Source organism: Lissotriton vulgaris, chromosome 1_1 (genome assembly GCF_964263255.1).
Source record: "Lissotriton vulgaris chromosome 1_1, aLisVul1.2, whole genome shotgun sequence".
Classification (NCBI taxonomy): Eukaryota; Metazoa; Chordata; class Amphibia; order Caudata; family Salamandridae; genus Lissotriton; species Lissotriton vulgaris.
In genome coordinates, this window is record NC_141685.1 from 547,813,520 (window position 1) to 547,839,291 (window position 25,772).

The 25,772-nt window shown below is 48.8% G+C and overlaps 1 protein-coding gene across 2 annotated transcripts in view; it reads right to left on the reverse strand.

Annotated features, from left to right (window-relative positions):
• BRDT (bromodomain testis associated) overlaps positions 1-25,772 on the reverse strand; it is a 2,469,968-nt gene that overhangs the window by 1,384,423 nt on the left and 1,059,773 nt on the right. For both annotated transcript variants that reach the window (XM_086953938.1, XM_086953937.1), the window contains one exon: positions 21,005-21,192. In XM_086953938.1, coding sequence (XP_086810064.1) covers positions 21,005-21,192 — 188 coding nt within the window. The remainder of the gene's footprint in view (positions 1-21,004; positions 21,193-25,772) is intronic.

Here is a 25,772-nt window from a genome sequence, read left to right on the forward strand (position 1 = left end):
GGGATAAACCACGCAAAAACAAAGCCTACAAGAACTCTAATGAAAATATACACAGGAGGAAACTAAATAAACTTATACGAGGGCAATTCTTAGATTACTCACTTGCTATACAGCAAGAGATAAATAAGTTAAAAAATCAACTTAGAAGAGAGAAGACTAGCAAAAAAAGAATGCTACAAGACAAAAATTGGGTGGACATTCAAGAGGCGGCGAAACAATACAATCAAAGAAAATACTGGTCTTTGATAGCCAAAATAACTGGAACAAAAAAGAAATTATATGCTATACCAGTACCTCCCCAGGAATGGGAAGCCTATTTAACTGACCTATATAAAGCGAACTCAACTGAAACTGACAGTAATGCTGCTGAAATTTGTTTGGAAAGCAACCTAATACCAATAGAAAAAAGTACAGCATATTCTATTGAAAATCATATTAGAAATGCCAGGAATACTTCAGCGTCAGGCCCCGACCTGATACCGATTAAAGTTCTGCAGTCAAATCCTAAGGAATGGAGTCAGATGTCACTTTTTAATCTTATCTTTTGTACCAGGAGAATACCAAAATCATGGCAGGGAAGTACAATAATCCCTATATACAAAAAAGGGAATCAAAATGTTGCTAGTAATTACCGCCAAATTGCATTAATGGACGCTACTGGTAAAATTTTCGCAGCGGAGGTACTGGATAGATTAAAAGACTGGTGCTTCTCGAATGGAATAATACCGATGTTTCAAGCTGGCTTTCGTCCTAATCACTCAGTAACAGATAATATCTCAATACTTCAGACTATTCTCGATAAATACATTGGGAGGAAATCACAACCAGTGTATGCTGCCTTTATAGATTATTCCACCGCGTTTGATCGCGTAGATAGACCAACGTTATGGAAAAAAGTGAGAAGACTGGGGATTTCTGAAAATTTGTTGCAAATTATAATCAAATTACATACGAACACCTGGTCCCAGGTACAAATGGGAAGTGAAAAAGGTCTGACGAAATCAATTAATACTTCGAATGGTCTCAAACAAGGATGCCTCCTTGCACCAATTCTATTTTCACTATATCTGAGCGATCTACCATCTTACTTACAAAAATGCTCTAGCCTGCCACCAAAGATTGCCTTTCAGAGCATACACGCGCTGCTATACGCAGACGATATAGTTATGTTAGACCTTTCGGTCTTAAAAATTTACTGGATTCTTTAAATGTCTACTCGAAGGATCATTTTTTAATCCCTAATCTAACAAAAACAAAAGTGGTAGCGTTTTCTGGCCGGAAAAAAAGCGCTAAATATCACTGGAACCTTGATGGGATAAGAGTAGAGGAAGTAGATGAATATACTTACCTTGGCAGGATTTTTACTAAGAACTTACAAAATTTTAAACATATAAACAATTTAAAGAAAAAATCTGACATCCATGCCGGGGCACTCTCTAGAATGTATACTGCCACAGGAAGTAGGCATTTCTCCTCATTGCTCAAAGTGTATAAAGTAAAAATACCCTCGGTTTTGTCTTATGCAACTGAACATTTACCTACAAAACATTGGTCTTTCATGGACATTACCGAAGGAAAGATCTTGAAAAGAATACTAAAGGTTTCTACATCAACATCTGTACAGGCTCTCAGACTGGAATTTGCATTGACAAGTTCATATGCAACAGCTATGGCAAATGTCATTCGATGGGCTTACAACATCTTGCATGCTAAGGAAGGAACGTTGAGATTCTTGTTGAAGACTGAGATATTTAAAACAGATTCTCGACAACTTAACTTTTCCAAAAATATGTCTGAAGCTTTTGAAACAGCGAACCTGACTGAAGATATTCTGTTATCATGGACAAAACCCCAGTTAAAACTTTTCTTGAAATGCTTTACCCCAAGACTAAGTTACGATCTTGATTTTATGCATTGTAGTAAGTTATCTACATATAAAACTTACATAGAGTCGTTGGAATATAAGCAATTACGGCCATATCTGGGACTTTGCCTTACACATGGAGCAAGAAGGTCCATAACTATGCTGCGCTTAGGCATTCTCCCAGTTTCCACCGTCACATCTAAATGGTCACCAGGAGACTCCCCTATCTGTAAACTCTGTTTAGGTGGTGAACAAGACATTGTGCATATTTTATTTGTTTGTCCTCACGCAAATGTAGTCAAAGCGCGGGTTAGAGATCTTAAGCCAATATATCAGAAATGCAATATTACTACAGTAAACAATTTACTAGCATTATGTAAACGACCAACTGACGAATGGGTTTGCTATAATTTCTATAAATTTTTAAAATCTTTTCTAAAACTATATTGATTATGCTTATATTCTGTAAACTGTTTTTTTTTTTTTTTTAAATTTGTGGTCCTCAGTTGAGTACCAAAGCAAATAAAAAACTTTGACTTTGACTTTGAGAAGTCTCCCCCTTCCAATACAGCAATAGCAGATGGGTGCAGAATATAGGGAGGATGTAGAAAAAGGCACAGGCCCTTGTGAGTGGGAACGAGAAATAACCGGAATGGGCGGATACCTTAAACTAATCGGTTGGACTCCGGTAACTGGGTTGGAAAACACATTATTAATGTTAACAAAACCCTGATCCCTTAAGATCAGACCCCCTGAAGGTGATCACATTCCAGGGAAACCCTAGTGAATAGGGTAATTTAGAGGAATCCCGTATAAACACTGTGTGAAGCACAACCGTGTAAAGGCGGATTTCCGTGAATAAGAGACATCAATTGTGTGAGCAGGTACAAAACATCATAAGCCCTCGTAGGCAAGGCGTGTACCACGACCATTCAATGTAGGGCCTTTGTGTTGTGAAAAGAGAAAAGCACTGAATGCATGTGGGGATTAAGGCATAAAGAGACTTCAAGGCGGAGGCCAATCACTATTGGTACGCTGGACACTATTAATTAAGAATAGCAGGAAGGGCAGGTGAAGAGAGTAGTTTATAAAAATCAAAATGTAGCCAATGGGTCGCATGAATGCAAGTATTGATGTCAAGTTGTGTCTGTAGTCTCGTGGTGTGACCCCCGGCAAATTAAATTGGGAGTGAGGAGCTCGAGGACAGATGGGCTAAAACCGTGAGGTCAGGGGACGCAGCAGATAGCCAAAACCATAAGCGCTATGAGGGAATGCAGGAAAAAGTAACTGAAGCATGTGCACAAATCAAAAAGGCAATCGAGGTTGGGACTAGACTCACCTGAAGCATCAAGATGGCGTTTGAGTAAATCAAGAAAGATGCTGGCAACCAAGAAGTCGGGGCTTATAAGGCTGATGTGCTGGAACAAGCCAGAGGAAAACCCCAAAGAAACAAGCGACAACAAATCAGTCGGCAGCAGGTAAAGTTCTGACAGCACATCCATGGTGACTGCTGAGCACTAGTTGGCAGACTGCAAGGGACCCTCCTGTTTGTCTATCAAATAAAATCAGTGACATTTGTACAGCACACACATCACTCGGAAGTCTCATGGCGCTTGCAGACGGCTCTGATAGAGATGCCAGCTTAATTGTCAAATAGCCATGACTTCAGCTTCTTCCGAAAGCGGTTATGATCAGGGATGGTGCGTAGGTGTGAGGAATTTTATTCCATGACGCCGGGGCGAGAAAGGAAAAAGACCTGCCTCCTTTTCAAGCGGTGCAAATTCTGAGAGGGGTAAGCAATGATTTGTTGCTGGATCTAAGCACCCAACATGGCTGATACCAGCATAGTTTTTGGGACCAGTATCTCGGGCCTTTTCCATACATATGCTTGTGTGTCAAACAAAGAATCTTTTGTCAAACAGATTTTATTGTTGTTCACATGTAAAAAAATATCACAGGGCATAACCCGCCACCATGCCCACGCAGGAGCCCATAAGTCAAGAAGCGTCTTATTCCCAGCATACCTAAGGGGAGGGGTCGTTACGTCCCACGAGGCTAGCCGCCTCTGGCCCATGCACTGTAGGTCTATAACAATCCATGCGTGAGCCGCCAGGGCCGAGGCTCAGCAGAGTCCAGAAGGAAGAAAGTCCAGGTGCCCAGGTGCAGCACCGTACCTCTGTGCATGGCAGGTACTCCCGGCCTCCAAGCCCCCCCCCACCCTGCGAGGGCCTCCGTTAGGGTCGAGTCCCCAGTGTTCCAGGACAGCTGATGGTGAACATTTTATACATATATGAACAGTAACAAAGAAACTCCAACAACCCCCCCCCCCTCCCACCTCCCCCCGAACTCCCTGTCCCCGCCCCCCAGTGGTGAAAGTGCCATTAATAGTATAGCAGTCCTCGAGGCCTACCTAGAGCTGGAATAAGTGCAGGGCTCTGACAGTAGAGGGGCATACCGCAGATGGCAGGCCCTTAGAGAGGAACGAGACCAGCGGTCCCCAGCGGAACTCAAAGTTCTTAAAGTCCTCACGGGAGATGTCGGACATGCGCTCTAGGCTGAGCAGCTTCCACAGGCGGGCGTGCCACAGTGACATTGCCGGTGCCGCCCTCTGTGTCCAAGCGTTAGCTATTGCCAGTTTAGCAGCCCCCAAGCATAACCACATGATCCTTTTATCGGCTCTGGTTTGGTGCTCCAACTGGGGGTCCCAGAGGCCTAAGAGGGCTTCAGCCATCGTAATCGCGACCGGGTATCCTAAGATGGATTTTATCTGAGCAAGAATCTCCTCCCAAAAAGGCCTAATGGAGGGGCAGTCCCACCAAATGTGTTGGAAGTCACCTAGAAGACCACACCCTCTCCAGCACCTATCCGAGGCCCCTGGGAAGATCCTAGCCAGTCTAGCTGGGTACAGGTACCAGTCTGCCATTACCTTCAAGTGTGCCTCCCTCAATTTCGTGGAACGGTTGAAGCGAAAGATGTCAGCCCATAAGTGTTTCCATTCCTCCTCCCCAATGTCCAGCTGGACCAACCCCTCCCACCAAGACATAAAGCGTGGCCGTGGTGCAGTGTCTGTGGAGAGCAGCAGCTTATATAGTGTCGAGATGGCCCCCTTCATGGATTTAGCCTTGAGCAGCAATAGCTCAAAAGCGGTAAGGGGTCTAGTGGCTCCCTCCCTGATCCGTGGGTTCAGTGCCCAGTGGAGGAGTTGTGCATGATGGTAGCGCTCCCGGTCTCCCACCCCATATTCCCTCTTGCAAGTGTCAAAAGTAAGTGGATCGTAATTGTGGAACAGGTGTGTGAGTGCGAGACATCCGCCCGCCCTCCAGGTGTCGAACGGCCCCTCTCGGAGCGCTGGAGGGGGAAGAGGTGAAGTGGATTGGGGTGAGAGGCGACGGGAAAGACGTCCAGCCCTCCCTCTCAGCCACAGTATCCCACACTTTAAGGGTGGTGCGTGTCGGGGTGCTGATGTATGCATTGAGGGGCCTGTCTTTCTTGGCGCGCCATATGAGGTCCCAGATAGTCCTACCTGCCACGCTGCGGTCCATGTGGAGCCAGTGCTTTTCCGACTCCATCTGTGCCCACTCGACTAGGATGCGCAATTGAGCCGCTTTATAATAGAGGCGAAGGTCCGGGAGTCCCGCCCCCCCTCGCGCTGTGGACGCCTTAGCATGTGGAAGGAGAAACGAGCCCTCCCCCCCTGCCACACAAACTTCAGGATCATGGTCTTGAGTCGCACAAAGAAGGCTTCCTCCAGTTCGATAGGGAGCGCTTGAAATAGATAGAGGAGTTTGGGTAGGAGAGACATTTTGATGGCATGTATGCGTCCCAACCAGGAGAGGAAAAGCGGCTTCCAGCGGGAAAGTTCTCGTTGGAGGCGGGTGAGGAGATCGGGGAAATTAGCCGCATATAACTGATCAATCTTGGGAGTCAGGTGGACCCCTAGATACAGCAAGGAGGAGGGAGCCCAGTTCAGCGGGGAGAGTGCCCGGAGCTGCGAGGCCTCAGCACTGGAGAGAGGTTAAGTATTGGGATTTGGTCAGGTTAACTTTGAAGCCCGCTACACCCTCGAAGGCGGCAAGCACTTCTTGCAAGTGTGGGAGGGAGCTTATCGGATTGGACAAGGAGAGGAGGACATCATCCGCAAAGAGCGAGATTTTGTGGGACTCACCAGTGAAGGGGAGTCCCTCTATCCCTTGGTGTTCCCTAATCGCTATGGCCAGGGGTTCTATGCTAAGGGCGAAGAGTAAGGGGGATAGGGGACAACCCTGTCTCGTCCCCCTGGTGTGTCCGAAGGGGGCCGATTGCACCCCATTGACCGAGACCCTAGAGCACGGGCGCCTATAGTTGGCCTGGAGCATTCTGATGAACTGGGTGGAAAACCCAAACCTCCCTAGGCTAGCCCACAGGAAGCTCCAGTCCACCCGGTCGAACGTTTTTTCGGCGTCAAGACCGATTAGCACTGCAGGTATTTTAAATTTGTTGGCCTTTTCTATTAAATGAACGATGCGCCTGGTGTTGTCGTGAGTTTGCCTCCCCTTGATAAAGCCCGACTGGTCGGGATGGATGAGAAGCGGCATAAGGTCGCCCAATCTCTTGGCCAGAATAGAGGAGTAAAGTTTGGCATCTATGTTAAGGAGGGCAATGGGTCTATATGAGGCGCAGAAGGAGGGATCCTTGCCCGGTTTGGGGATTACCGAGATCACCGCCTCGGTCATGGAGGCCGCTGCGTCGCCCTCAGTGGCCATACGATTGAAGAGGCCAACCAGGCGGGGTGCAATCTCGGAGGCAAAGGTCTTATAGAAGACAGCGGTGTATCCGTCCATCCCCGGTGCCTTATGGGCCTTAAGTGACGAGATAGCCGCCAAGACTTCTTCAATGGTGACAGGGGCCACGAGAATTTCGCTCCACTCCGCGGGCACCTGTGGGACGGGCAGGTCCCGCAGAAAGGCGCCCTGGCGTCCAGCGTCATAAGAATCCGCTGTGTACAGTGATGCATAAAACCTCCCAAATATGGCAGCTTTGTCCTCGTCCCTGTGCTGAAGAGTCCCCACCCCATCACGTATGCCCCCGATGTATTCCCTCTCCCATTTGTCCTTCAACTGCCTGGCCAAATGCTTCCCCACCTTGTCCCCTTGAGTGTATGCTAGGCTGCGCAGTTTGAGAAGGGTAAATTCCGCTCTATTGTTGTAGATGGCGCGCAATTTGCCTCGAAGGGCCGTGAGTGCTCGCATCGTTTGTCTGGTGGGCTTCTGCTTGTGGGCCTGTTCAATCGGCAAGAGCTCCTGTTCTAGGTCTTGCCGTTCTACCGCGCGCTGTTTGTTAAGGGCCGAGTTAAGCGCTATGCATTTACCCCTAAGAACCGCCTTGAACGAGTCCCAGGTGTTATATTCGGAGGTCTCCTCCGGGTTATTGAGGGAGAAAAACTCCCCAATCGCCTCCCTCAGCTGTGTGCAGGATTCCTTGTCCCGTACTAATGCTTCCGGGAAGTACCATCGCGCCGGTGTCGGGGCACCCCCCCAGCCAGGTTAAACAGATAGTGTACATCCCATGGTCAGAAACGGAAATGGGGAGGATCTTTGCATCTAGTAGGGCGCCCTGTAGGGACTGACTAAAAAAAATGTAATCGAGGCGGGAGTAGGTGTGGTGCACATGGGAACAGAATGAGAAGTCCCGAGTGTCCGGGTGTGCCACTCGCCAGCTATCAAGAAGCCCCATGTCCCCGATCTGTGTCTGGATAGAGTCCGGGAAGAGGCCCATGTCAGATCTTCTAGTGTGAGTACTGTCTAGTGTCGGATGCCAAACTAGGTTAAAGTCCCCCAAAAGGAAAACAGGGCCCTCAGCAAAATCAGTCACCTTGCCCAGAAGTGTAAGGAGAAAACTCTTCTGACCCGCATTGGGGGCATAAACGGACACCAGGGTGCACACTTTACCCTTTAAGCGGCCCTTGACCATTAACCACCTTCCGTCTTTGTCACTATGTGTGCACATCGGTTCAAATTCCACTGCCGGGCCGAATAACGCTACCCCTTTTTGCTTAGTGGACGCAGAGGCTTTATATATAAGGGGGTACTTCTTGTGCTTGAGCCGGTGATCTTCCGACTTCAAGAGGTGCGTTTCCTGCAAAGCGACTACATCCAAGTGTCGATCTAGTATATACTTCCACACCTTCTGGCGCTTCTGCAGGGAGTTTAGGCCCTTAACGTTCCAGGTCCCGATAGTTATAGGCATTTAGGACCGGGATTGGACCAGCGCTTCGTGCATGCCATTCCCCGTCCCACCCTCCCAAGCCGGGACCTCTCCGTACCCCTCCCGTCTTCCCTGCACACCCCACCCGGTCTGGCAAAGGCTCTAAGAAAGTTCCCTCGGGTCAACCCGTCTCCGCCGCCTCGGCGAGGCCTCCTTCCCGCCCCCCTATTCTCACCCAGTGGAAGGCCCCGAGAGTCACAGTGCAACAGCACATCACCACCCATCCCCCCCCCCCCCCCAACAAAGTAACAGAACAACATTCCCCAACTGGAGATCATGAGTTCGGACCATGACTGCTGTCCCCCTCCTGTCAGTCTACAACAGCAGTCAAAGAGTACTTGTAGTGGGTAATTGGCAGTGGCGGCTCGACGGTTCGAGACTCCCCGCCCCATTCCCCACCCCTCGCTCTACTGGTCGCTGTGGAGAACCCCCTTACCGGACCTCAAGGAGCGACACCTGTGTCTTTGGAGACTTCTTGGATCGCCGCCGCTTTTTCTTGATCCATTGTCTTTACGTCAGGTTTGAGTGTCTTTCTCGACCTGCCGCGCCAAACTTTCTGCCAGCCGTCACTTGTCGATTGAGAGGATGAAGGCGGAGATGCCCCGTGCCACCACCGCCTCCAAAGCTTGGTTGGGCTCCTCGTATGGAATCCCGAGCACTGAACAGGTGTCTCTCAGGGAGCGCAGCTGGTGAAGAGTCCCATTCCAGCGGAAGATCAGTCTAAAGGGGTGACCCCAGGAATATTGGACCCCCTCATTGCGCAGGAAAGAAGTCGCAGGTTTGAAGGATCTCCTCTTCTGCAGTGTGATCACTGAGAGGTCCTGAAAGAGTTCCAGAGCATGGCCTTGGTATTGCATGGGCTGTTTGGGTCGCGCCGCCTTCAGGATGCGTTCCTTTAGAGTGTAGTCGGGCAGAAAGGCAGAAAGGCAAGGATGTCTGGGGGAGGCCCGTGGGACCTGCGCGCCGGGCCCACTCGGTGCGCTCGATCAATGCGGATCTTAAAGTCATCTCCCACCTTGAGGACCGCCCGGAACAGGCCTTGTAAATAGCTAGTAACATCGCCCCCCTCAGCCGAGGAGGGCACGTTCCGGACCCTGATGTTGTTCCGTCTGGAACGATTTTCTAGGTCCTCCGTGTGGGATTGGAGGTCAGTCTGTTGATCATTAAGGCGGACAATTTCCTGTCGGAAAAATTCCACCTCTTCGCTCCTAGCTTGACCGGAAAGCTCGTTGGCCGCCACTCGCTCCCCTAGGTCATCAACATCGCTGCGGAGTTCTTTGTATTCCCCTGCCATGTCCTGGCGAAGGGATTGTATGTCCTCCTTAAGAGAGTTGAAGAGTGACTCCATGAAGGCTTTGGTCGCCGGGCCCTCGCCCCCATCCTGGTCAGTCCCCTTAGCCGGGGGTCCCTGGGTTTGCTTGCCCGGGCTTTTTTCGGGCTTGGGGTTCCCTTTCGCCAGCAAGTCAGTGATGGTGCGGTTCCCCTTTCGATTGGTGGTCGCCATTTCCCTGCTCTCCGGCTACTCCACCACGCTCGAGCTTCGCGTCCAGCTGCCAAGGTAGCCAACAGGTCGTCGTGGCCGGTGGTCGCACCAGGAGCCCAGTGTGGTCAGACTACACAGCGCCCCGTCAGCAGTCCAGCTCCTCCAGGCTTCGCACTGTTCCCCAGCGGCTTCCAGCTGCTCCAGGCACTTCACGCCCTTCGGTCGCTACCGTACCCCCGCTGTCGAGGGCTCCTCGCTCTCAGTCCGCCGCAGGGGGGCTGGCCGCCCCGAGCCGTGAGATCACCGCAGGCCCCACTCCCCAACCGATAGGCCTCCGCTCCTGTCCCGGGCTGCAGGATTGCTTATCGAGGGACGGACCTAGCCCCCTGATCTCTCGTTACCCTGCGGGCCCCCCTCACCTCCACCTCAGCCTCCTGGCCGCAGAATGTTCCAAGTGCTGTGCTCCCAATGCAGGGCGGTCAATGCCACCGGTATGGACCCCACCAGACCTCGGCGCTGACAGAGCCCGGCGCTGACAGAGCCCCCTTCAGGACGGCCTGCGTTCCTTCTCTGGGGCGAGGGGCCCCACGTGGCCGACAGTGGGCTCCTGCCCAGAACCCCTGGCTGGGCTGCCCCCTCGTGGTTCACTGCACGCCTCCAGTGGCGCTGTCCTGTCCTGCTCCCCAGTCTGTGCCTCTATTTTAGCCCGGGAGGTGTCGGCCCCTTCTCACTTCCAGTTGGTGTGGCCTCACTATCAGGCTCCACGCTGCTACACTGCGGCCTTGTTCCGGGCCTGTGCCTCCCAGCTGGACCCCCCGCTCACCAGCAGAATCCGTGTGGGGGGTCGGCCAGAGAGTCCCGGTCCGATCTAGTCGCGCACTCTCTGGGGCCGCAGACTCCCTAGGCCGGCGGGCTGGGATCTTCACTCCCGTCCACTAGGCCGCAGCCGGGGCCTCGCGTAGCTCCTCGCGCCCCGGCGGCCTCTTCTCCGCGTCGTACCCGCGGACCCCGGTCACCAGGTGGTCCAAACTGGCAGCGGGTCCCAACAAGTGCCCAAGGACGCCTCGACGGCCCCCTCAGGCAGCGTTACTCCTCCGCAGACCCCCCAGCCTCGTGTGTAGTGCGGGGTGTCGGGTCGCTCTCAGCCGCGGACTGGCCGCCTCTGCTCGTCGGCAGCGAGGAGCGCTTCCCATCGCTCGCCGGTGGCCAAGGTGTCGCCCCAGCCCCTTCTCCTCCTCTCAGCGGGGAAGCCCTGGGTCCGGCGGTAGGGTGATAAGCGGGATAGGTAGGGCTTGGGAGTCCGGACACCGGGGAGCCTCCGAAAGACCCGTCCACTCAAGCCGCCATCTTGGCCACCCAAACAAAGAATCTTGAAGAGAATTCGTTTTCTTACCGGGAGCCAATGTAGGGATCTTAGACAAGGAGCGGAGGAAGATCTGGGCGGAAGGTCAAGAACCAGCCCAGCCACAGTGTTCTGTAAGATTTGAAGTTCAAAAGGTTTTCATTGATTGAGAACAACAGGGCATTCCATAGATTTATTATTAGTCCCTGGACTAATGGTTTCCTGGCCTCAGTAGGAATCCATTTGAAAACCTTTTGTAGACTGCGCGTCACTCCGAAACAGGTGCTGATGTGGTTAATCTGGCTTTTCATGGACAATTGATTGTCCATGTAGAAACCTAAATTTCGTATTGTTGGTTTGGAGATTGGACAAGGGCCAAGGTTGGGAGGCCACCAGTCGTGGGACCAGTGCTCCTGAGCATTACCAAAAAGCATGATCTCCGACTTGTCTCCATTCAGTTGATGGTGATTGGAGCACATCGACCTGTCGATATGGGGCATGCATTTTTTTAAACGCTGCTTTGTTTCTGCGGGGTCTGGGCCTATGGTGATAAGAATCTGCTTGTCATCTGCGTAAGATATGACATCAAAACCGTAAGATCTGACCACCTTGGCCAGTGGCGTCATATACTGAGGAGAAAAGGCGGTGTGCACATCAGGTGATGCGTGTTCATGCAGTCAGGTCTCCGTGATAAAACAGATGTCCAGATCTAAGTGGCTCCATTCTCTACTGAGTGTTATGGGATAGAGTGCGCATTGAACTAGACAGCGCTAAGTTGTTTAGAAATATTAGAGTGATTAAGGCCATGGGGAGTTAGGGATTTGTTTAAATTAATGGGTCCAGTTAAGCATGAAGTATCAGGAATTCTATGTATTTCCGCTACTAATAGATCAGTGGGTCCTAGGTGAGGTTTGTTTACATTTTTTAGCTCGATGCTTGAATATTTTAAGAGTACCAGGATACCTCTTATTCGTGATACCTATATGCGATAAACTAGTGCGCATGAGTCCCTTTTCCATGTTTCTGACCAATCAAGATATTTTCAATAAAGTTTTTGTTTAAATAAAAAGTATGTTGTTGCTAAGTTTTTCTTTTCTCTCTTTGCAGAACTAAACATGACCTAGTAGAATACATCAGAAATGATTGTTCCTAAATCACATCACTTATTGTATTGTGTTCATTTTCTGCTATTCACAAGTAGGTTACTATAAATGTCCTAATAGGTGACAGCCCCAAGGTTTGACGGCTCGAACGAGAGAAAGTATTTCGGCACTGCGTGCTAGATTTTTCTCCTGTTGATAGGTTTATACTGTTAAGCCTATACATAAGGCTGTCATGGTGCAGTTGGTAGATTTACTCACCATTTCCTAATGAGGAGGAACTCGCTCCCAGTTCTTTTTTTTGCTGCCGGATGGCCCATTCTGACTAATTTGTTCCAATGTGGGTGTGCCCTTTGAGGTAGTTGCTTACCAGCCCCGTTTATTTTTTGGTACGGGGAGGAGGTTTCCCGAGCGGATGGGTAAAAACGAAAAAGTACAGAATGAATTGAGAATTACAAAATAAATAAAATACTAAATTAACATGGTGTACAGCTACACAGCACTGGAACAGGAAAATTGTCGATGGCCAACCAAAAGAACACTAAGGCTGCTATGTCCAGAAGAGGGACCATCACAGGTTTGACCCTTTTAAAGGCAGGTCGCTCCCCACGCCGCACAGCTCCACCTGTTGTGCTTGTCCCTTGCTCCTGACCCTCGCTGCTGCCGGGAGTTCGAGGCCCTCCTCCACCAGCAGGCTGCCACCTCCGCCTCATCCCTGGTGGCCCTGTGGTGAGCCCCGAGTTCTGTCTGCTCGTTCTGTCCCTTTTGCCTTTCGTCTGTTTTTTACTTCGGTCAGCTGTTTTTATTCCTGTGTGCTCCGTTTTTTGCCTTTTGTACTGTACTCTGTGCCCTTTTGTATCCTGTACTCCTGCCCGTTTGTGCCCTTGTATTTTGTTCCCGCCGTCCCGCTTTCCCTATCCCGCTGCTGCGTCCCCTGCAGCCCGCGCGCCCATTTGTCCCGCTCCTGCCTCCCAGCTGCTCCTCCCTCCCACCTCTCCTTCTTATGGCGGCCGTGCACCGGACGCGTGCAGCAGTCCGAGCCTGGACCGTGCCCAGCACCAGACCCCCTGGCCCCCACAAACGCCACAACACCCGCCGCCGCTAACACCCTCCATGCACTCAAAGCCGGCCGTTTACACACTTGTATCAGGGCCACCCTGAAGCGGCCCAATGGGCCCTTCTGCCGGAACTGCAGCTACCCCAGACTCCAAACCACCACCACGCCCACAAAGGTAGGCCGCAACAGCCTCAGGTTGCCTCCTACTCAACACCAGCTCCGCCCCAAAAACATCCCATCGAACTCTGGGACCTACTCAACTCCACCTCCCAAGACGTTGCCTTCCTGACGGAGTCCTAGATGAACCCCTTTTCAGCACCAGACATCGCCATAGCCATCCCCGACGGCTACAAGATCACACGCAGGGACCGCACCAACGGAACAGGAAGAGGAATCGCCATCGTCCACAGAAACGCCCTCAGAATCTCGACCAGCACCGACGACAAGCTCATCACCGCCGAACACCTGCACTTCCAGATCCGCAACTACCCCAACACCACCTTCAGAGGAGCCCTCTTCTACAGACCAACCGGCCCCGGACGCAGTTCAGCGACTCCATCGCCGACCTAGTCAGGACGCACGCCCTCATGTCCATGGACTACATCCTACTAGAACCTAAACTTCCACCTCGAGAACACCAATGACAGCAACTCCACCACCCTGCTCGACAACCTCTGACTCAAACAGCTCGTCATGACTCCCACCCACTCCGCCGGACACACGCTCGATGCCATCTTCTCCGCCAGCAACCACGTCACCTTCAGTCACACCACCTAACTCCACCGGACCGACCACTGCTGCTGCGTCCACTTCACCTTCGAGAAGCCTTCCACGCATCACCAAACACAATAGGCCCTCCACCGCAGCTGGAGCAAAGTCACTGAAGACCAGCTAGCCACCACCCTCACCCGAAACCCACCAACGGACACTACTGATACTGCCGCCCTGAACCTCAGGCAATGGATCGACAACTGAGCCAACACTCTCACCCCGTTCAAGAAACGCTCGAACAGACGCACTGACCGAAAAGCAATCTGGTTCACTGCCGACCTCCAGGCATCCAAGCAAGCCTGCCGTAGGCTCGAGAAGAAGTGGCACCACGATCAGACACCAACACAGCCTAAAAGAGCGCCATTCGCTGACACCACCAACTCATCTGAACCACCAAAAGGACCTCCTTCAAAAAGCGCATTGACAATAACGCACACAACAGCAGAAAGCTCTTCAACATTGTGAAGGAATCCGTCAACCCCAGCTCAAACTCCAACGACATCCCGCCATCACAAAACATCTGAAACTCCCTAGCCACCTTCTTTCACCGCAAGATCGCAGACATCCACAAAAGCTTCAGCAACCAGGCCCCCCCGACAGACACAGACACCTCAGACTCACCACCCCCATCCACATCGACCCCCTGCTTTCCTGTACCCACGTCTACGATGAAGACACCATCAAAATCATGAGCACCATCCACTCCGGTTCATGATCCGACCCCTGCCCGCACCCCATCTTCAACAAAGCAAGCTCCACCATCGCACCCCATCTCCGCAAGATCATCAACAGCTCCTTCAAGACCGCCACCTTCCCGGAGAGCTGGAAGCACGCCGAGATCAACGCCCTACTCAAGAAACCCAAAGCTGACCCCAAGGACCTCAAGAACTTCCAGCCCATCTCCCTGCAAAGATCATCAACAGGCAACTGACCACCTTCCTTGAAAAGAACATCATCCTGGACCCATCCAAATCCAGATTCCGCAGCAACCACAGCACCGAAACAGTGCTCATTGCCGCCACCGACATCAGGGCCATGATGGACAATGGAGAAACCGCGGCCCTCATCCTCCTGGACCTTTTGGCCGCCTGCGATACTGTCTGCCACCACACCCTCCGCACACGCCTCCACAAAGCAGGGATCCGCGACAAAGCACTGGACCACATTCTTACTGACCGACAGAACCCAGAGGGACCGCCTCCCCCCATTTCGCTCTAACGACACCAAGATCATCTGCGGCATACCCCAAGGATCATCCCTCAGTCCAACACTCTTCAACATCTACATGGCACCGCTCGCCAACATCGCCAGATCGCACGACCTCAACATCGTCTCTTATGCCGACGACACCCAGCTGATCCTCTCCCTCACCAAGGCCTTGACCACCGCCAAATCCAACCTCCGCGAAGGAATTAAGGCCATCGCCGAACGGTTGACGAACAGCCGCCTGAAACTGAACTCAGACAAGACGGAGGGCCTCATCATCGGATCCACCCCCTCCACCTGGGACGACTCATGGTGGCCAGCCGTGCTGTGAACTGCACCGATGCCCACTAACCACGCACACAACCTGGGATTCATCCTGGACTCCGGATTGTCCATGACCCAGCAGGTGAACGCTGTCTCCTCCTCCTGCTTTAACACACTCCGCATGCTCTGCAAGATCTACAGATGGATCCCCACCAGTACCAGAAGGACAGTCACACAGGCCCTCGTCAGCAGCAGACTGACCGACGGCAATGCTCTCTACGCAGGAACCTCGCCAAACTCCAGAAACGACTACAACGCATACAGAACGCCTCTGTACGCCTCTTCCATGACATCCCCTGCCACAGCCACATCACAGCCCACCTGAGAGATCTACACTGGCTCCCCGTCAACAAGAGGATCACCTTCAAGCTCCTCACCCATGCTCACAAAGCTCTCCACAACACCGGACCAGCGTACCTCAAAAAACGACTCACCTTCCGCACCCTGAACCGCCAGCTTTGCTCCACTGACCTCGCCACCGTCCCCCGACGGGCGACCGCCGGTGGCAGATCGTTCTCTCACCTCTCCGCTAAAAACTGGAACACCCTCCCCATCCATCTACAACAGACTCAGGACCTGCTGGCCTTCAGGAAACTCCTCAAGGTCTGGCCGTTTGAGCAGTAGCAGCAATCCCCATGCCTTGAGACCCTCATGGGTAAGTAGTGCACTCTTCAAATATACTGATTGATTGACACGCTGTAATAGGAGGAAGCGTGAAGGTGCGAGATCGTAATATGATGGGCAACAAAATTGTTTTCTTAATGAAATCGCCCAGGTGGGAATTAAGCACACAAAAGAGGAACATTTAGAAAAATGCAACAATAAATGGTAGCATTTAAGAGAAGCACAATAAAGAACTAATGTTACTACATGGGGTTATTTCCAAGCCCATGGACTGATTACAGCATGTCTTTCAGACAGCGCATGATCGCTGCCTATGCTCAACCTAAAAACAATCAACAAAAAGTCTGAAAAAGTGGTCAAAAAGTGAATGTGTTAGCCCCCGGGAACCATGCTGTTGGCTCGGAAGGAAAGGAACTGATGATGAGATAGGCACCTTGCACTATTTTTCAGATGCCAAACTGATCGTCACTTTAAGTAATGCAGAGGCACTGCTCAAAGTTTTCCGTACCCAGTCTGACACCTGGGGAATATTCTATAGTAAGGAATATGAGGTTAGCAGTGTATCAGAAATAGATGCCAAGTGAGCCACCACATAAGCAACAACAGCAACTCCTCCAACCTCTAAACCAACAGCAGCTGACACACCAAGACAGAAAGCTGTTACCACAGCTTCCACACAAGGAACCACAGCCCTTACTATAGAGACTGTTACAGCTCTGACGTGGCCCACGGCAGCAAACACAACTGTTACCATAGCAGGGGCGACAGTAGCCACATGTGTATTTTCTGGGCATTATATGCCCCTCTCAGATCAAAAATGCTCCTTTTTTAACACCTTGTCTGCTCTTGAAATTCCCCTGCTGTGCTGGACCATAACGTTAGTGGGTGTGGTCATGACGAGCTCAGCTTGTCATGAGCACACTAGCACCGTGCCTCATGACGAGCTGAGCTCGTCATGAGCACGGAAGTGGTTAAGCTTTCGGTACTTTGAGGCACGTGCTCTAGCTGGCTGCCATTAATGCAGTCCCGGAGAACAGAACAGATTTCCAAATATCATCTTTTTTCTAAATATTTTTTTATAAATTGTTTAATGATCTCTTGATGAAAGCAATTTAATGCAGGCTCCTTATCACAATTCTCCCGTGAAGAAATACTTCACGGTCTTCTTTTTATTTCTGTTCTTTTTATAACTACCATCAAATCATTCTTCCCTATAACCTTTAAGGCAGAATCCATGAAAAACATAAGTGAGCTCATCCGACATGAAGTCATGCTAGAGATCCATCTTTCATCTGAGTTCCCTTGACTGCTCTGTGTTTAAACATCGGAAGACATTTCTGAAAATGTGTATTTATAAGATGAATTTTTAAAACATATTTTTGATACAGCTTGCATGTTAGCCCCTAGTTTTCTCAGTGTATCTTTGCAACACAGCAGTGCTTTATACTGGAAGTGGTTCAAGAAAAATAACATCCATATTTTTAATCGTGACTTCTTTATACATTCAGACAAAGCAATGTTCAGTGTTGGTGTTTAGGAGAACTTACAGTGATGGTGTGGTTTGGAAGATAATGCGTTGGTAGTACAAATACTGTGTAAATTAGAACTAACAAGAGGGATCTTATCACAAATTAGTATATTTTTAAGTGAAGTGTGATAAAGTGAAAATAGCACTAAGACAGATCTTTTGCACAGAGCACAGAACAGACCATGCTTCTCACAGGCGTTCTAGGTATCCAGGATATTTTTGCACAGCTCCCTTTAGTCAGAAAGTAAACCTGTAACGAGAGTAGTTTAATAAATTGTCACAGATCTTCATGAATAGCTCAATGCCTACCCAAGCTAAAAAGGTTAGCGCACAGTTGGCCAATATCAGACAATAAATGGACATGAGCTGAGTAAACTATAACATTGAGATTTGTAAGTAGGAAACAGCCATGTGTGCAGTCAGCAGCAGCTGCTGTGTTTTACCCGTCCTTTGGTCTTTCTTCCCCACCTTAGATGCAGGTCAACCTCAGTTACTGCAGACAGTAATGTTTTTTAAGACTTATAATTTTAGAATGTGACTATTTACCTTTGACGGCATGTGCTTGACACGCTATGTCACAAATGGGTAACCCTTGAGATGTTGCAGGGAGTCTGTAGTCACGGAACTATGCTTGGGACCATAGAACCTTAGTCAGCAGGGACTGAGTCATTCTACCACCTTAATTCCCATGGGTGGCTGAGGCGTGTCTGCAGTGAATGTACATCCCTAGCAGGTGTTATGGAAGAGCTGAAGACCCAGCAGCAGCCTCTGGGTGGCTGAGGCGTGTTTTCAGTGAATGCACATCCCCAGCAGGTGTTATGGAAGAGCCGGAGACCCAGCAGCAGCCGTTGGGGGCTGAGGGTGTCTGCAGTGAATTTACATCCCCAGCATGTGTTATGGATGAGCCGGAGACCGAGCAATAGCCGCTGGGTGGCTGAGCCATGTCTGAGTTGAATGTGCATCCCCAGCAGGTGTGGGGGTAAGGAATCTATAACTAACCTATGTCTCTCATTGTTACTGAAGGTAAGTAACCTGTACATCTGAAAGAGACAGTTAGTTATAGATTCCTTACCTTAGAATAGATACCTCAGCAATACCAACCCCGGAGGCTGGTGTGTGAACCAAGTTCACACTAGAAAGTCCTGGAGAACTGAACGGGCAAAATAGCCGTTCCTCCGGACTTGGCTGTCCAGTTAGGGCTACAGCAGCTTTGGCTGCTTCATCATTCCCAACAGCGTGCACACCCACACGTTGATGGCCCAATGTATGTACAACATGTGGAGGCAGCAGTCAATATTTAAGACCGGCCACCTTAACCCAAAGCATTTTATGCTTTTTTGTGATACCCTTAGAATACCAAGAGTCATTTTGTATCCAAAAATGCAAATTGTCATTAAAGGATTGAACACAATAAAAAGAATCACACACTCAGGATCAAAATGCTCGAGAGCCAAAAGCAAAGCTTTCAACTTGGCCAACTGTGCCGTACAGTCACTAAGGGACTGGATATGAATCAAACTTGAGAGGAAAACTCCATTGGTCATACTGCCTATACCGATAGCGCAAGCTGCAGAATAAGTCTGCTTTGTACCAATGGCTGGTTGTGCTGAATCATCAGTGTAAATGATACATTTATGCTGATCAAGAGGAAGCATCTAAGAAGGCAGAGGACGAACATATTCATATTAAAGAAACTCTTGAGTTTGCAAGGAAGGGTCAAAATCAAAGGTACCATAACCAATGTAAAATATGTCGCCCATTGAATCCAAAGGGGGCGAAGGGCTTTAAAGTTAAGAATGCAAACTTTTGTGACTGTCTCGAAGGCAGGCACAGGTGAAACGACAAAGATGTGTTTACCATGGGGGAGGGCGCCATTAAACCAAATTAGGAGCTCTCAGGCCGCAAGAGGAAGCTCAATAACATCATAAGGGCGATAAACAGCAGGAACAGCAGTCACAGTATAAGTATGTAAAATATAATTCTCATCAATAGCGGGGAACATAACCCAGGAGTAAAAAACCTTGAAGCAGTATGCTGGGTCTGCCTCGACTACAAAAACAACAGCAGATCCTGCATACAAGTGTTGAGTAACTGCTGCGCAGCAATGAGCAGGAATCACAATGGGATTAGCCATAAACCAAAAGTAAGGGATTCAAATGGTAGCAGAAAAGTGGGTATACACCTTTTAAAATACAGCAATAGGAAGTCCTTACAAACTGAGGAAGCAAGCCCCCACACCATGGACGTCTCCGGGAAACGGGTCAAGGGTATTGTGGACTACACAAGCGCTACTCCGGCGTCGCACAAAGAAGTCCTAGACCAAATGTTGGCTGGCCATGTTGCAGGGAATCTAGGTAGTCACAGAACTATGCTTGGTACCATAGAACCTTAGTAGGCAGGGACTGAACCATCCTACCACCTTAGTACCCATGAGCCAGGGACCGACTAGCTATAGTGTCTCCCTTGCCCCCCTACCCACTCACAGAGGAACAAGTGATTAGACACCCCAGAACACAACACTACCAACCTTCTCAGGAATTGCGGTGACAGGACACACCCTTTTGCTCTCACACTCTTATTTGTCCACAACAAGATCTGACAGACATGAGTAAAGCTTAAAATGTTTATTTTGACTATTGTGCTCTAGTATGCAGTATACGTCCCACAATAAGAAGATATCCAACACAAATACAGCCAGCATAGTAAGTAATCCATAAATCATAAAAGTAGCTGTCATGATATTATACAGGGTAGACTAACCCCCTGCCCTTCTTAAGAAGAAAAGTGATAGTTGTGATCTTCTCTCTGAAATCTCTCTCTCCAAGTGTGTATTTGCATGTCTGTGCATACCTATATGACAAAGAGTGTGTGTTCCCAAACAGCTGCATTCTTGTGTTTTGTCTAGGTGCCAGAGCCTGGCCAGAACAGAATAACAAGGGGCATTGTTGTTTGGCCTGGTCTATGGTGTTCAGACTAAATCCCAGGAAAGAACAGAACGGAAAGACGTCAGGTTCTGTGTGACAGTACAGCATGGCACAAGCAAAATACGTTTTTATAGTAACGTGCAAAAATCAGAATGCAGCCTTTAACTTGCTCAAGCTAACATAGGGAAAATGACAATGGGCCTGCACGGGACATATGACAGAGACTGGTGTAAGACTGTTCAGAGTGTATGTACCACAGGCTCTAAGTAACGAGAGAAAAGTCAAGGCTGAATCAGCTGTCCTATCTTCTTTTAGGCCTTTTTCCTCATGCACTTAGCATAATCTTGGTGGAAAGGACAGACTGTATATTGGTATCGGAGTATGTTTTGTCTTTTTCTGCAACCACCCATCTCACACAATATACAGCTATTACAAATAACAAAAGCACATTCACTTAAAATACCAATTAAATGGTTTTGCCAATGGTTGTTTTCTAGACAGGACTTAAAAAGCTTGACAAAAAAAGCTGTATACTCACATATTTATGGCTGACTTTTTCTTTGAATCTTTTTCATACTTTTTTTTCATTTTATCCTCTAGTTTTCTTTTTCTTTTTTCTTTTTGATCTTTTTTCTTCTTCTTTTCCTTTTTTGATTTTCCCTTTTTGATAAGCTTGGATACAGGAACCTGTGCCAAAGCCTGCAACTGTTCATGCACGGCCTTTAGCTGTTGAAACAAATGCACAGTGCTGGCATACGAACCTCATAAGATAATAAAGAAATGACAAACATTATCAGTCATCAAACTAACATCAATAGCGTTACCAAGGTTTGTGTGCTATGTTACTTTTGACTTATCCAACGAGTAAGAAAAGCTGTTGCTTCAAAGTGAAGAGTGAGAATGAGACACCCGATTAAAATGAGTGACCAAATCACTAAAATAGATGCACTGTTTGATACATGGACTGACTTGTCAAATACATTTTAAATATGCATGAAATAAGAAGGATAGTGTTAAGGTTTTTCTAAGAAAAGGAAAACGGGTGCTAATTAATGAATTTTGTTAACATATCTAGCTGAATGTGAATTCTAATTTAGATGGGAAGAAAAATAAACATGGGTTTAACTGCTGTCAGAAATAAAAACATCGAACAATGTTCAATAGGGTTTAGCTGTGCTGAAAGTGCAAGTACGGTGTTTTAAGCTTTGAGTTTTAATCATGACGTTTTTTTAATTTATTTTTTTACTTCCACACCAAGCAGGGTGATTTTAGGCAACTATCAGCTGGTGCAAAATTATTAACATATGTACACTATGTGCTGCTGCACCATAGTTTAAAGGAAAGGGAAATAACACCAGTTCAATAAAAAGCATTGGGAAAGCACATATATTTAGGACTACTGACTTTGTTAATATTTTTTAGCGAAGCTGTACAGCATCAGTAAAAAATGTTTTGCCAATTCTGTGGAGTATCAGCCAAAGGAAAAAGAAAAGATACCATGTTGCAGCTGCTTCATTTCAAGTAAATTATTAAAATTAAATTGGAGCAGCACAAAAAAGCGCTTTTTATATAAGGCGGAGGGGCTGACAATATGCTGCTGCGCCTTTTGCGGGGGGGGGGGGGGGGGGGGGGGGGGAGAAGAGTATAAAAGTTATTTTTTTTTAAAAAGGACTGAGCGGCTCAGAGGAGCAGGTTAGGGGAGTGGACACTGGGAAATAAAATAAAAAAAACAGAGGTAGGAGAGGAAAAGCAGGGTGAAAGCGACACAGTGGGTACTGGCAGAAAAGACTACTAGTGAGAGAGCAAAATGGAGCACGCAGGTGGGGCCGTTTGATGGGAGGGGTTGGGGGGGGGGGAGAACACCACAAGAAAAACAGTAAATGGAACACGAGGGAGAGAGCTGAAAAGCATGTACTTCCTTGGAATGCTTAACCAAAAAAGAAACAAGCATTTGCAATGCAATAGGTCTCGCATTAGGAAAGTTTGAGCTATTGGTACTGTAAATGACACATTTTTTATTTATGTGTTGGTTTTGAAAATAGCGAAATTAATAGCTTTGTCATTTACAATGCCAATAGTTTTAACTTTCGCAAATGTGACACCTATAGCATTTGTAATGCAATATGTGTTGTATTTACGTGACTTAGATGTATTGATATTACAAATAAAAATGGCTTAATTTTTTTAAGAATTAATACTTTTTTAAAAATTAATAATTATTGTTATTGTAATTTATAATGGCAATAGCTTTTGTAAATAACTTTTGTGAAGATTATGTTCATTGTATTTTATTGTGACGGAAATCCAAGAACAGAAGAGAAATATTAACATCTTTTTGTGACATTTGTAATAAAGCTTGAAACATTGAGAGAACATATTTGAACCAGTTGTTGAATGGTCGCACATATTGATGCTGTGGTGGCGCTGAGTGATGTTCTGGTGGTGACGAGTGATGCTGTAGCGTTCAGTGATGCTGTGGTAGCGCATAGTGATGTTGTGGTGCTCCTGAGTGATGCTGTGGTGGTGCTGAGTGATGCTGTAGTGATGCGATAGCTAGATAGAGTGAGTGTGATAGAGTAAGTGCGATAGATAGAGGGCGATAGATAGAGGGAGGGCGATAGATAGAGGGAGGGCGATAGATAGAGGGAGGGCGATAGAGGGAGGGCAATAGAGTGAGTGCGATAGATAGACAGATAGATAGAGTTAGGGCGATAGATAAAGTGTATTTATGTTGCATTGAGTAGAGTGTAAGTATGAGGTGTGCAATTATATGGCACTGAGTGGTATTATGTGGAGTGTGTTTACGTTGCATTGAGAAGAGTAATTATGTGGCGTGTAATTATGTAGCACTGAGTGGTGATATGGGGAGTGTATGTTGTATTCAGTAAAGTGTAATTTTGTGGCGTGTAATTATGTGGCACTGAGTGGTATTTGGAGTGTATGTTCCATTGCAGAGTGTGAGGGTGCAGAGTGTGTGAGGGTGCAGAGTGTGTGAGGGTGCAGTGTGTGTGCGGGTGCAGTGTGTGTGAGGGTGCGGGGTGTGTGAGGGTGCGGGGTGTGTGAGGGTGCGGGGTGTGTGAGGGTGCGGGGTGTGTGAGGGTGCGGGGTGTGTGAGGGTGCGGGGTGTGTGAGGGTGCGGGTGTGTGAGGGTGCGGGGTGTGTGAGGGTGCGGGGTGTGTGAGGGTGCGGGGTGTTTGAGGGTGCGGGGTGTTTGAGGGTGCGGGGTGTGTGAGGGTGCGGGGTGTGTGAGGGTGCAGTGTGTGTGAGGGTGGAGTGTGTGTGAGGTTGCGGTGTGTGAGGGTGCATTGTGTGTGAGGGTGCATTGTGTGTGAGGGTGCATTGTGTGTGAGGGTGCATTGTGTGTGAGGGTGCATTGTGTGTGAGGGTGTGGTGTGTGAGGGTGGACAACATCAGGGGAGGTTCTCATCTCTTATGTCTCAGACGTGAACAACCACCTGGATAATTCAAGCAATTTCTGGTGCAACCCTGGCGTAGCACAGGTACATTCATTCCCAAATGGCGGAGTGGGTTCAATGAAGGTTCTTAATATCAAGGCACTATGGATCCCTCCTGCAGTTACAGTGGACAATACACTCATGTCTTTAGGATGTCCCCATTATGAAAGTAATATTCAGGACAATATTCCCCCAGAACTGAGCGGACTGAAATGATTCTCAAACATAAGGATGCCTGACCAGCTGAAGCCCCGTTCTGTGGTTTCCCTACATTTTGACTAAAAGTGTGACTTGTCACAGCAAGTTGGAAATGGGACTGGGAACCTATTATGATCCTGTTCTGCCTGCACCTGGCTGCTTAAACAGTAGCTTCCACAGACTATCACGTTCACAGATCAAGTGATAAAGGTACGAATGCGATTGCGTGTAAATGGGGGTTGAATCATGCACTCTAAATGGGAGCGAACATGTGAAGGGATGATTTGAACACTGGGTTGTGAAATAAATAAAATACACGTGCAACCAAGCGTACACATACAGACAGATGCGTGTGTGCAACAGACACGAGAACAACAGAGGATGCAGAAGCATAGTTTGCGGCAGGAGTGGACAACGGACTCAAAGAATACAAAAAAAACAAGCAGCCTGAACTCCTTTCGCCTCCTTAGGGCATGATATTCAAAAAAGGCCAAGGACTTAAAGGCCTTGCACACTGTATGCAGGGGCTAGTAACTGATTGTGCACGGAGCCAGGGTGGCCTCATCTTTCCAGCAGAGAGGCCACACACTGAATGGACACGACTCCATCCTTCCAGCTATAGAGACCAAGGGCTGAATGTACACTGGATTCCTTGCCGTGCAAGTAATCCCTTCAGAGATTTATACGCAGCCTGCCCCTCGCTAGTGTTGAATAAAATGTCATCTTATTTTTTTTTAATGAGAATATTCGCCCATGAAATTGGTGCCTGCCTCGCGAGCGGGCTCAGGCGCAGTCTCAGCCTCTGTTTGTGCTCGGAGCTCCGACGGGCCTCTCTCTGCACGGGATCAGGTGTGACTGCAGCTAATAAGCTTTGGTCGCACCGACCTCGGTCCATTCCCCCCCGGCAGCCTGTCTGTGCACCGCATATGAGGACGGCGCGTGGACATGGGCATCCCTGGCTAATGGAGGCAGAATTCCCCGGGAGTTGGCAGAGGCTGCGTTCATTTCAGTAGCAGATTGTAAGCACAGTTTCCTTCCGTCCGAGTCAGACCATCAGCCCACCAATGTAACATGCTCTTTTCATATAGCGCTTAATGCAATTGCTGTCTCACTTTGTAGCGCTGTGCATATTTTATTGACTTGTATCTACAGCCTCACACAACTATACAATCTATAGACACGAGAATGATTTTAAATGCTTTTTAGCATGCACAATTTCTTTACAAATGAAACTAAATGTATCGCCATTGAAAGAGCGACTAGCTTCTGCCTGAAATTTTAACCTGTGTGACCAGAACACTACACAGGCCTGGGCAGATGTTCAGTCTACTGAGCTACAGTCTCCAACTGCGATCTAATTTCCGAAGCTCCCATTGGTGGACTTTCCTCGCTCGCCCCCACCCAAACGGCTCGTCGGTTGTCTGCCTGTAATCTCTGGCGCGCATGTGCAGAGAGGCCTGGCTGTCATGGACACTGCACATGAAGCAGCAGAGCAACAGAATAAAAGTAGAATTCTGATGGTAGGGAGGGGGGGCGGCGGTGTGTGTGTGTGTGTGTGTGTGTGTGCGCGCGGGGGGTGGGGCGGCGGCGGTGTGTGTATGTGCGTCTGTGTATGAGTGTGTGTGTATGCGCGTGCCTTCGGCTGGCCTCAGT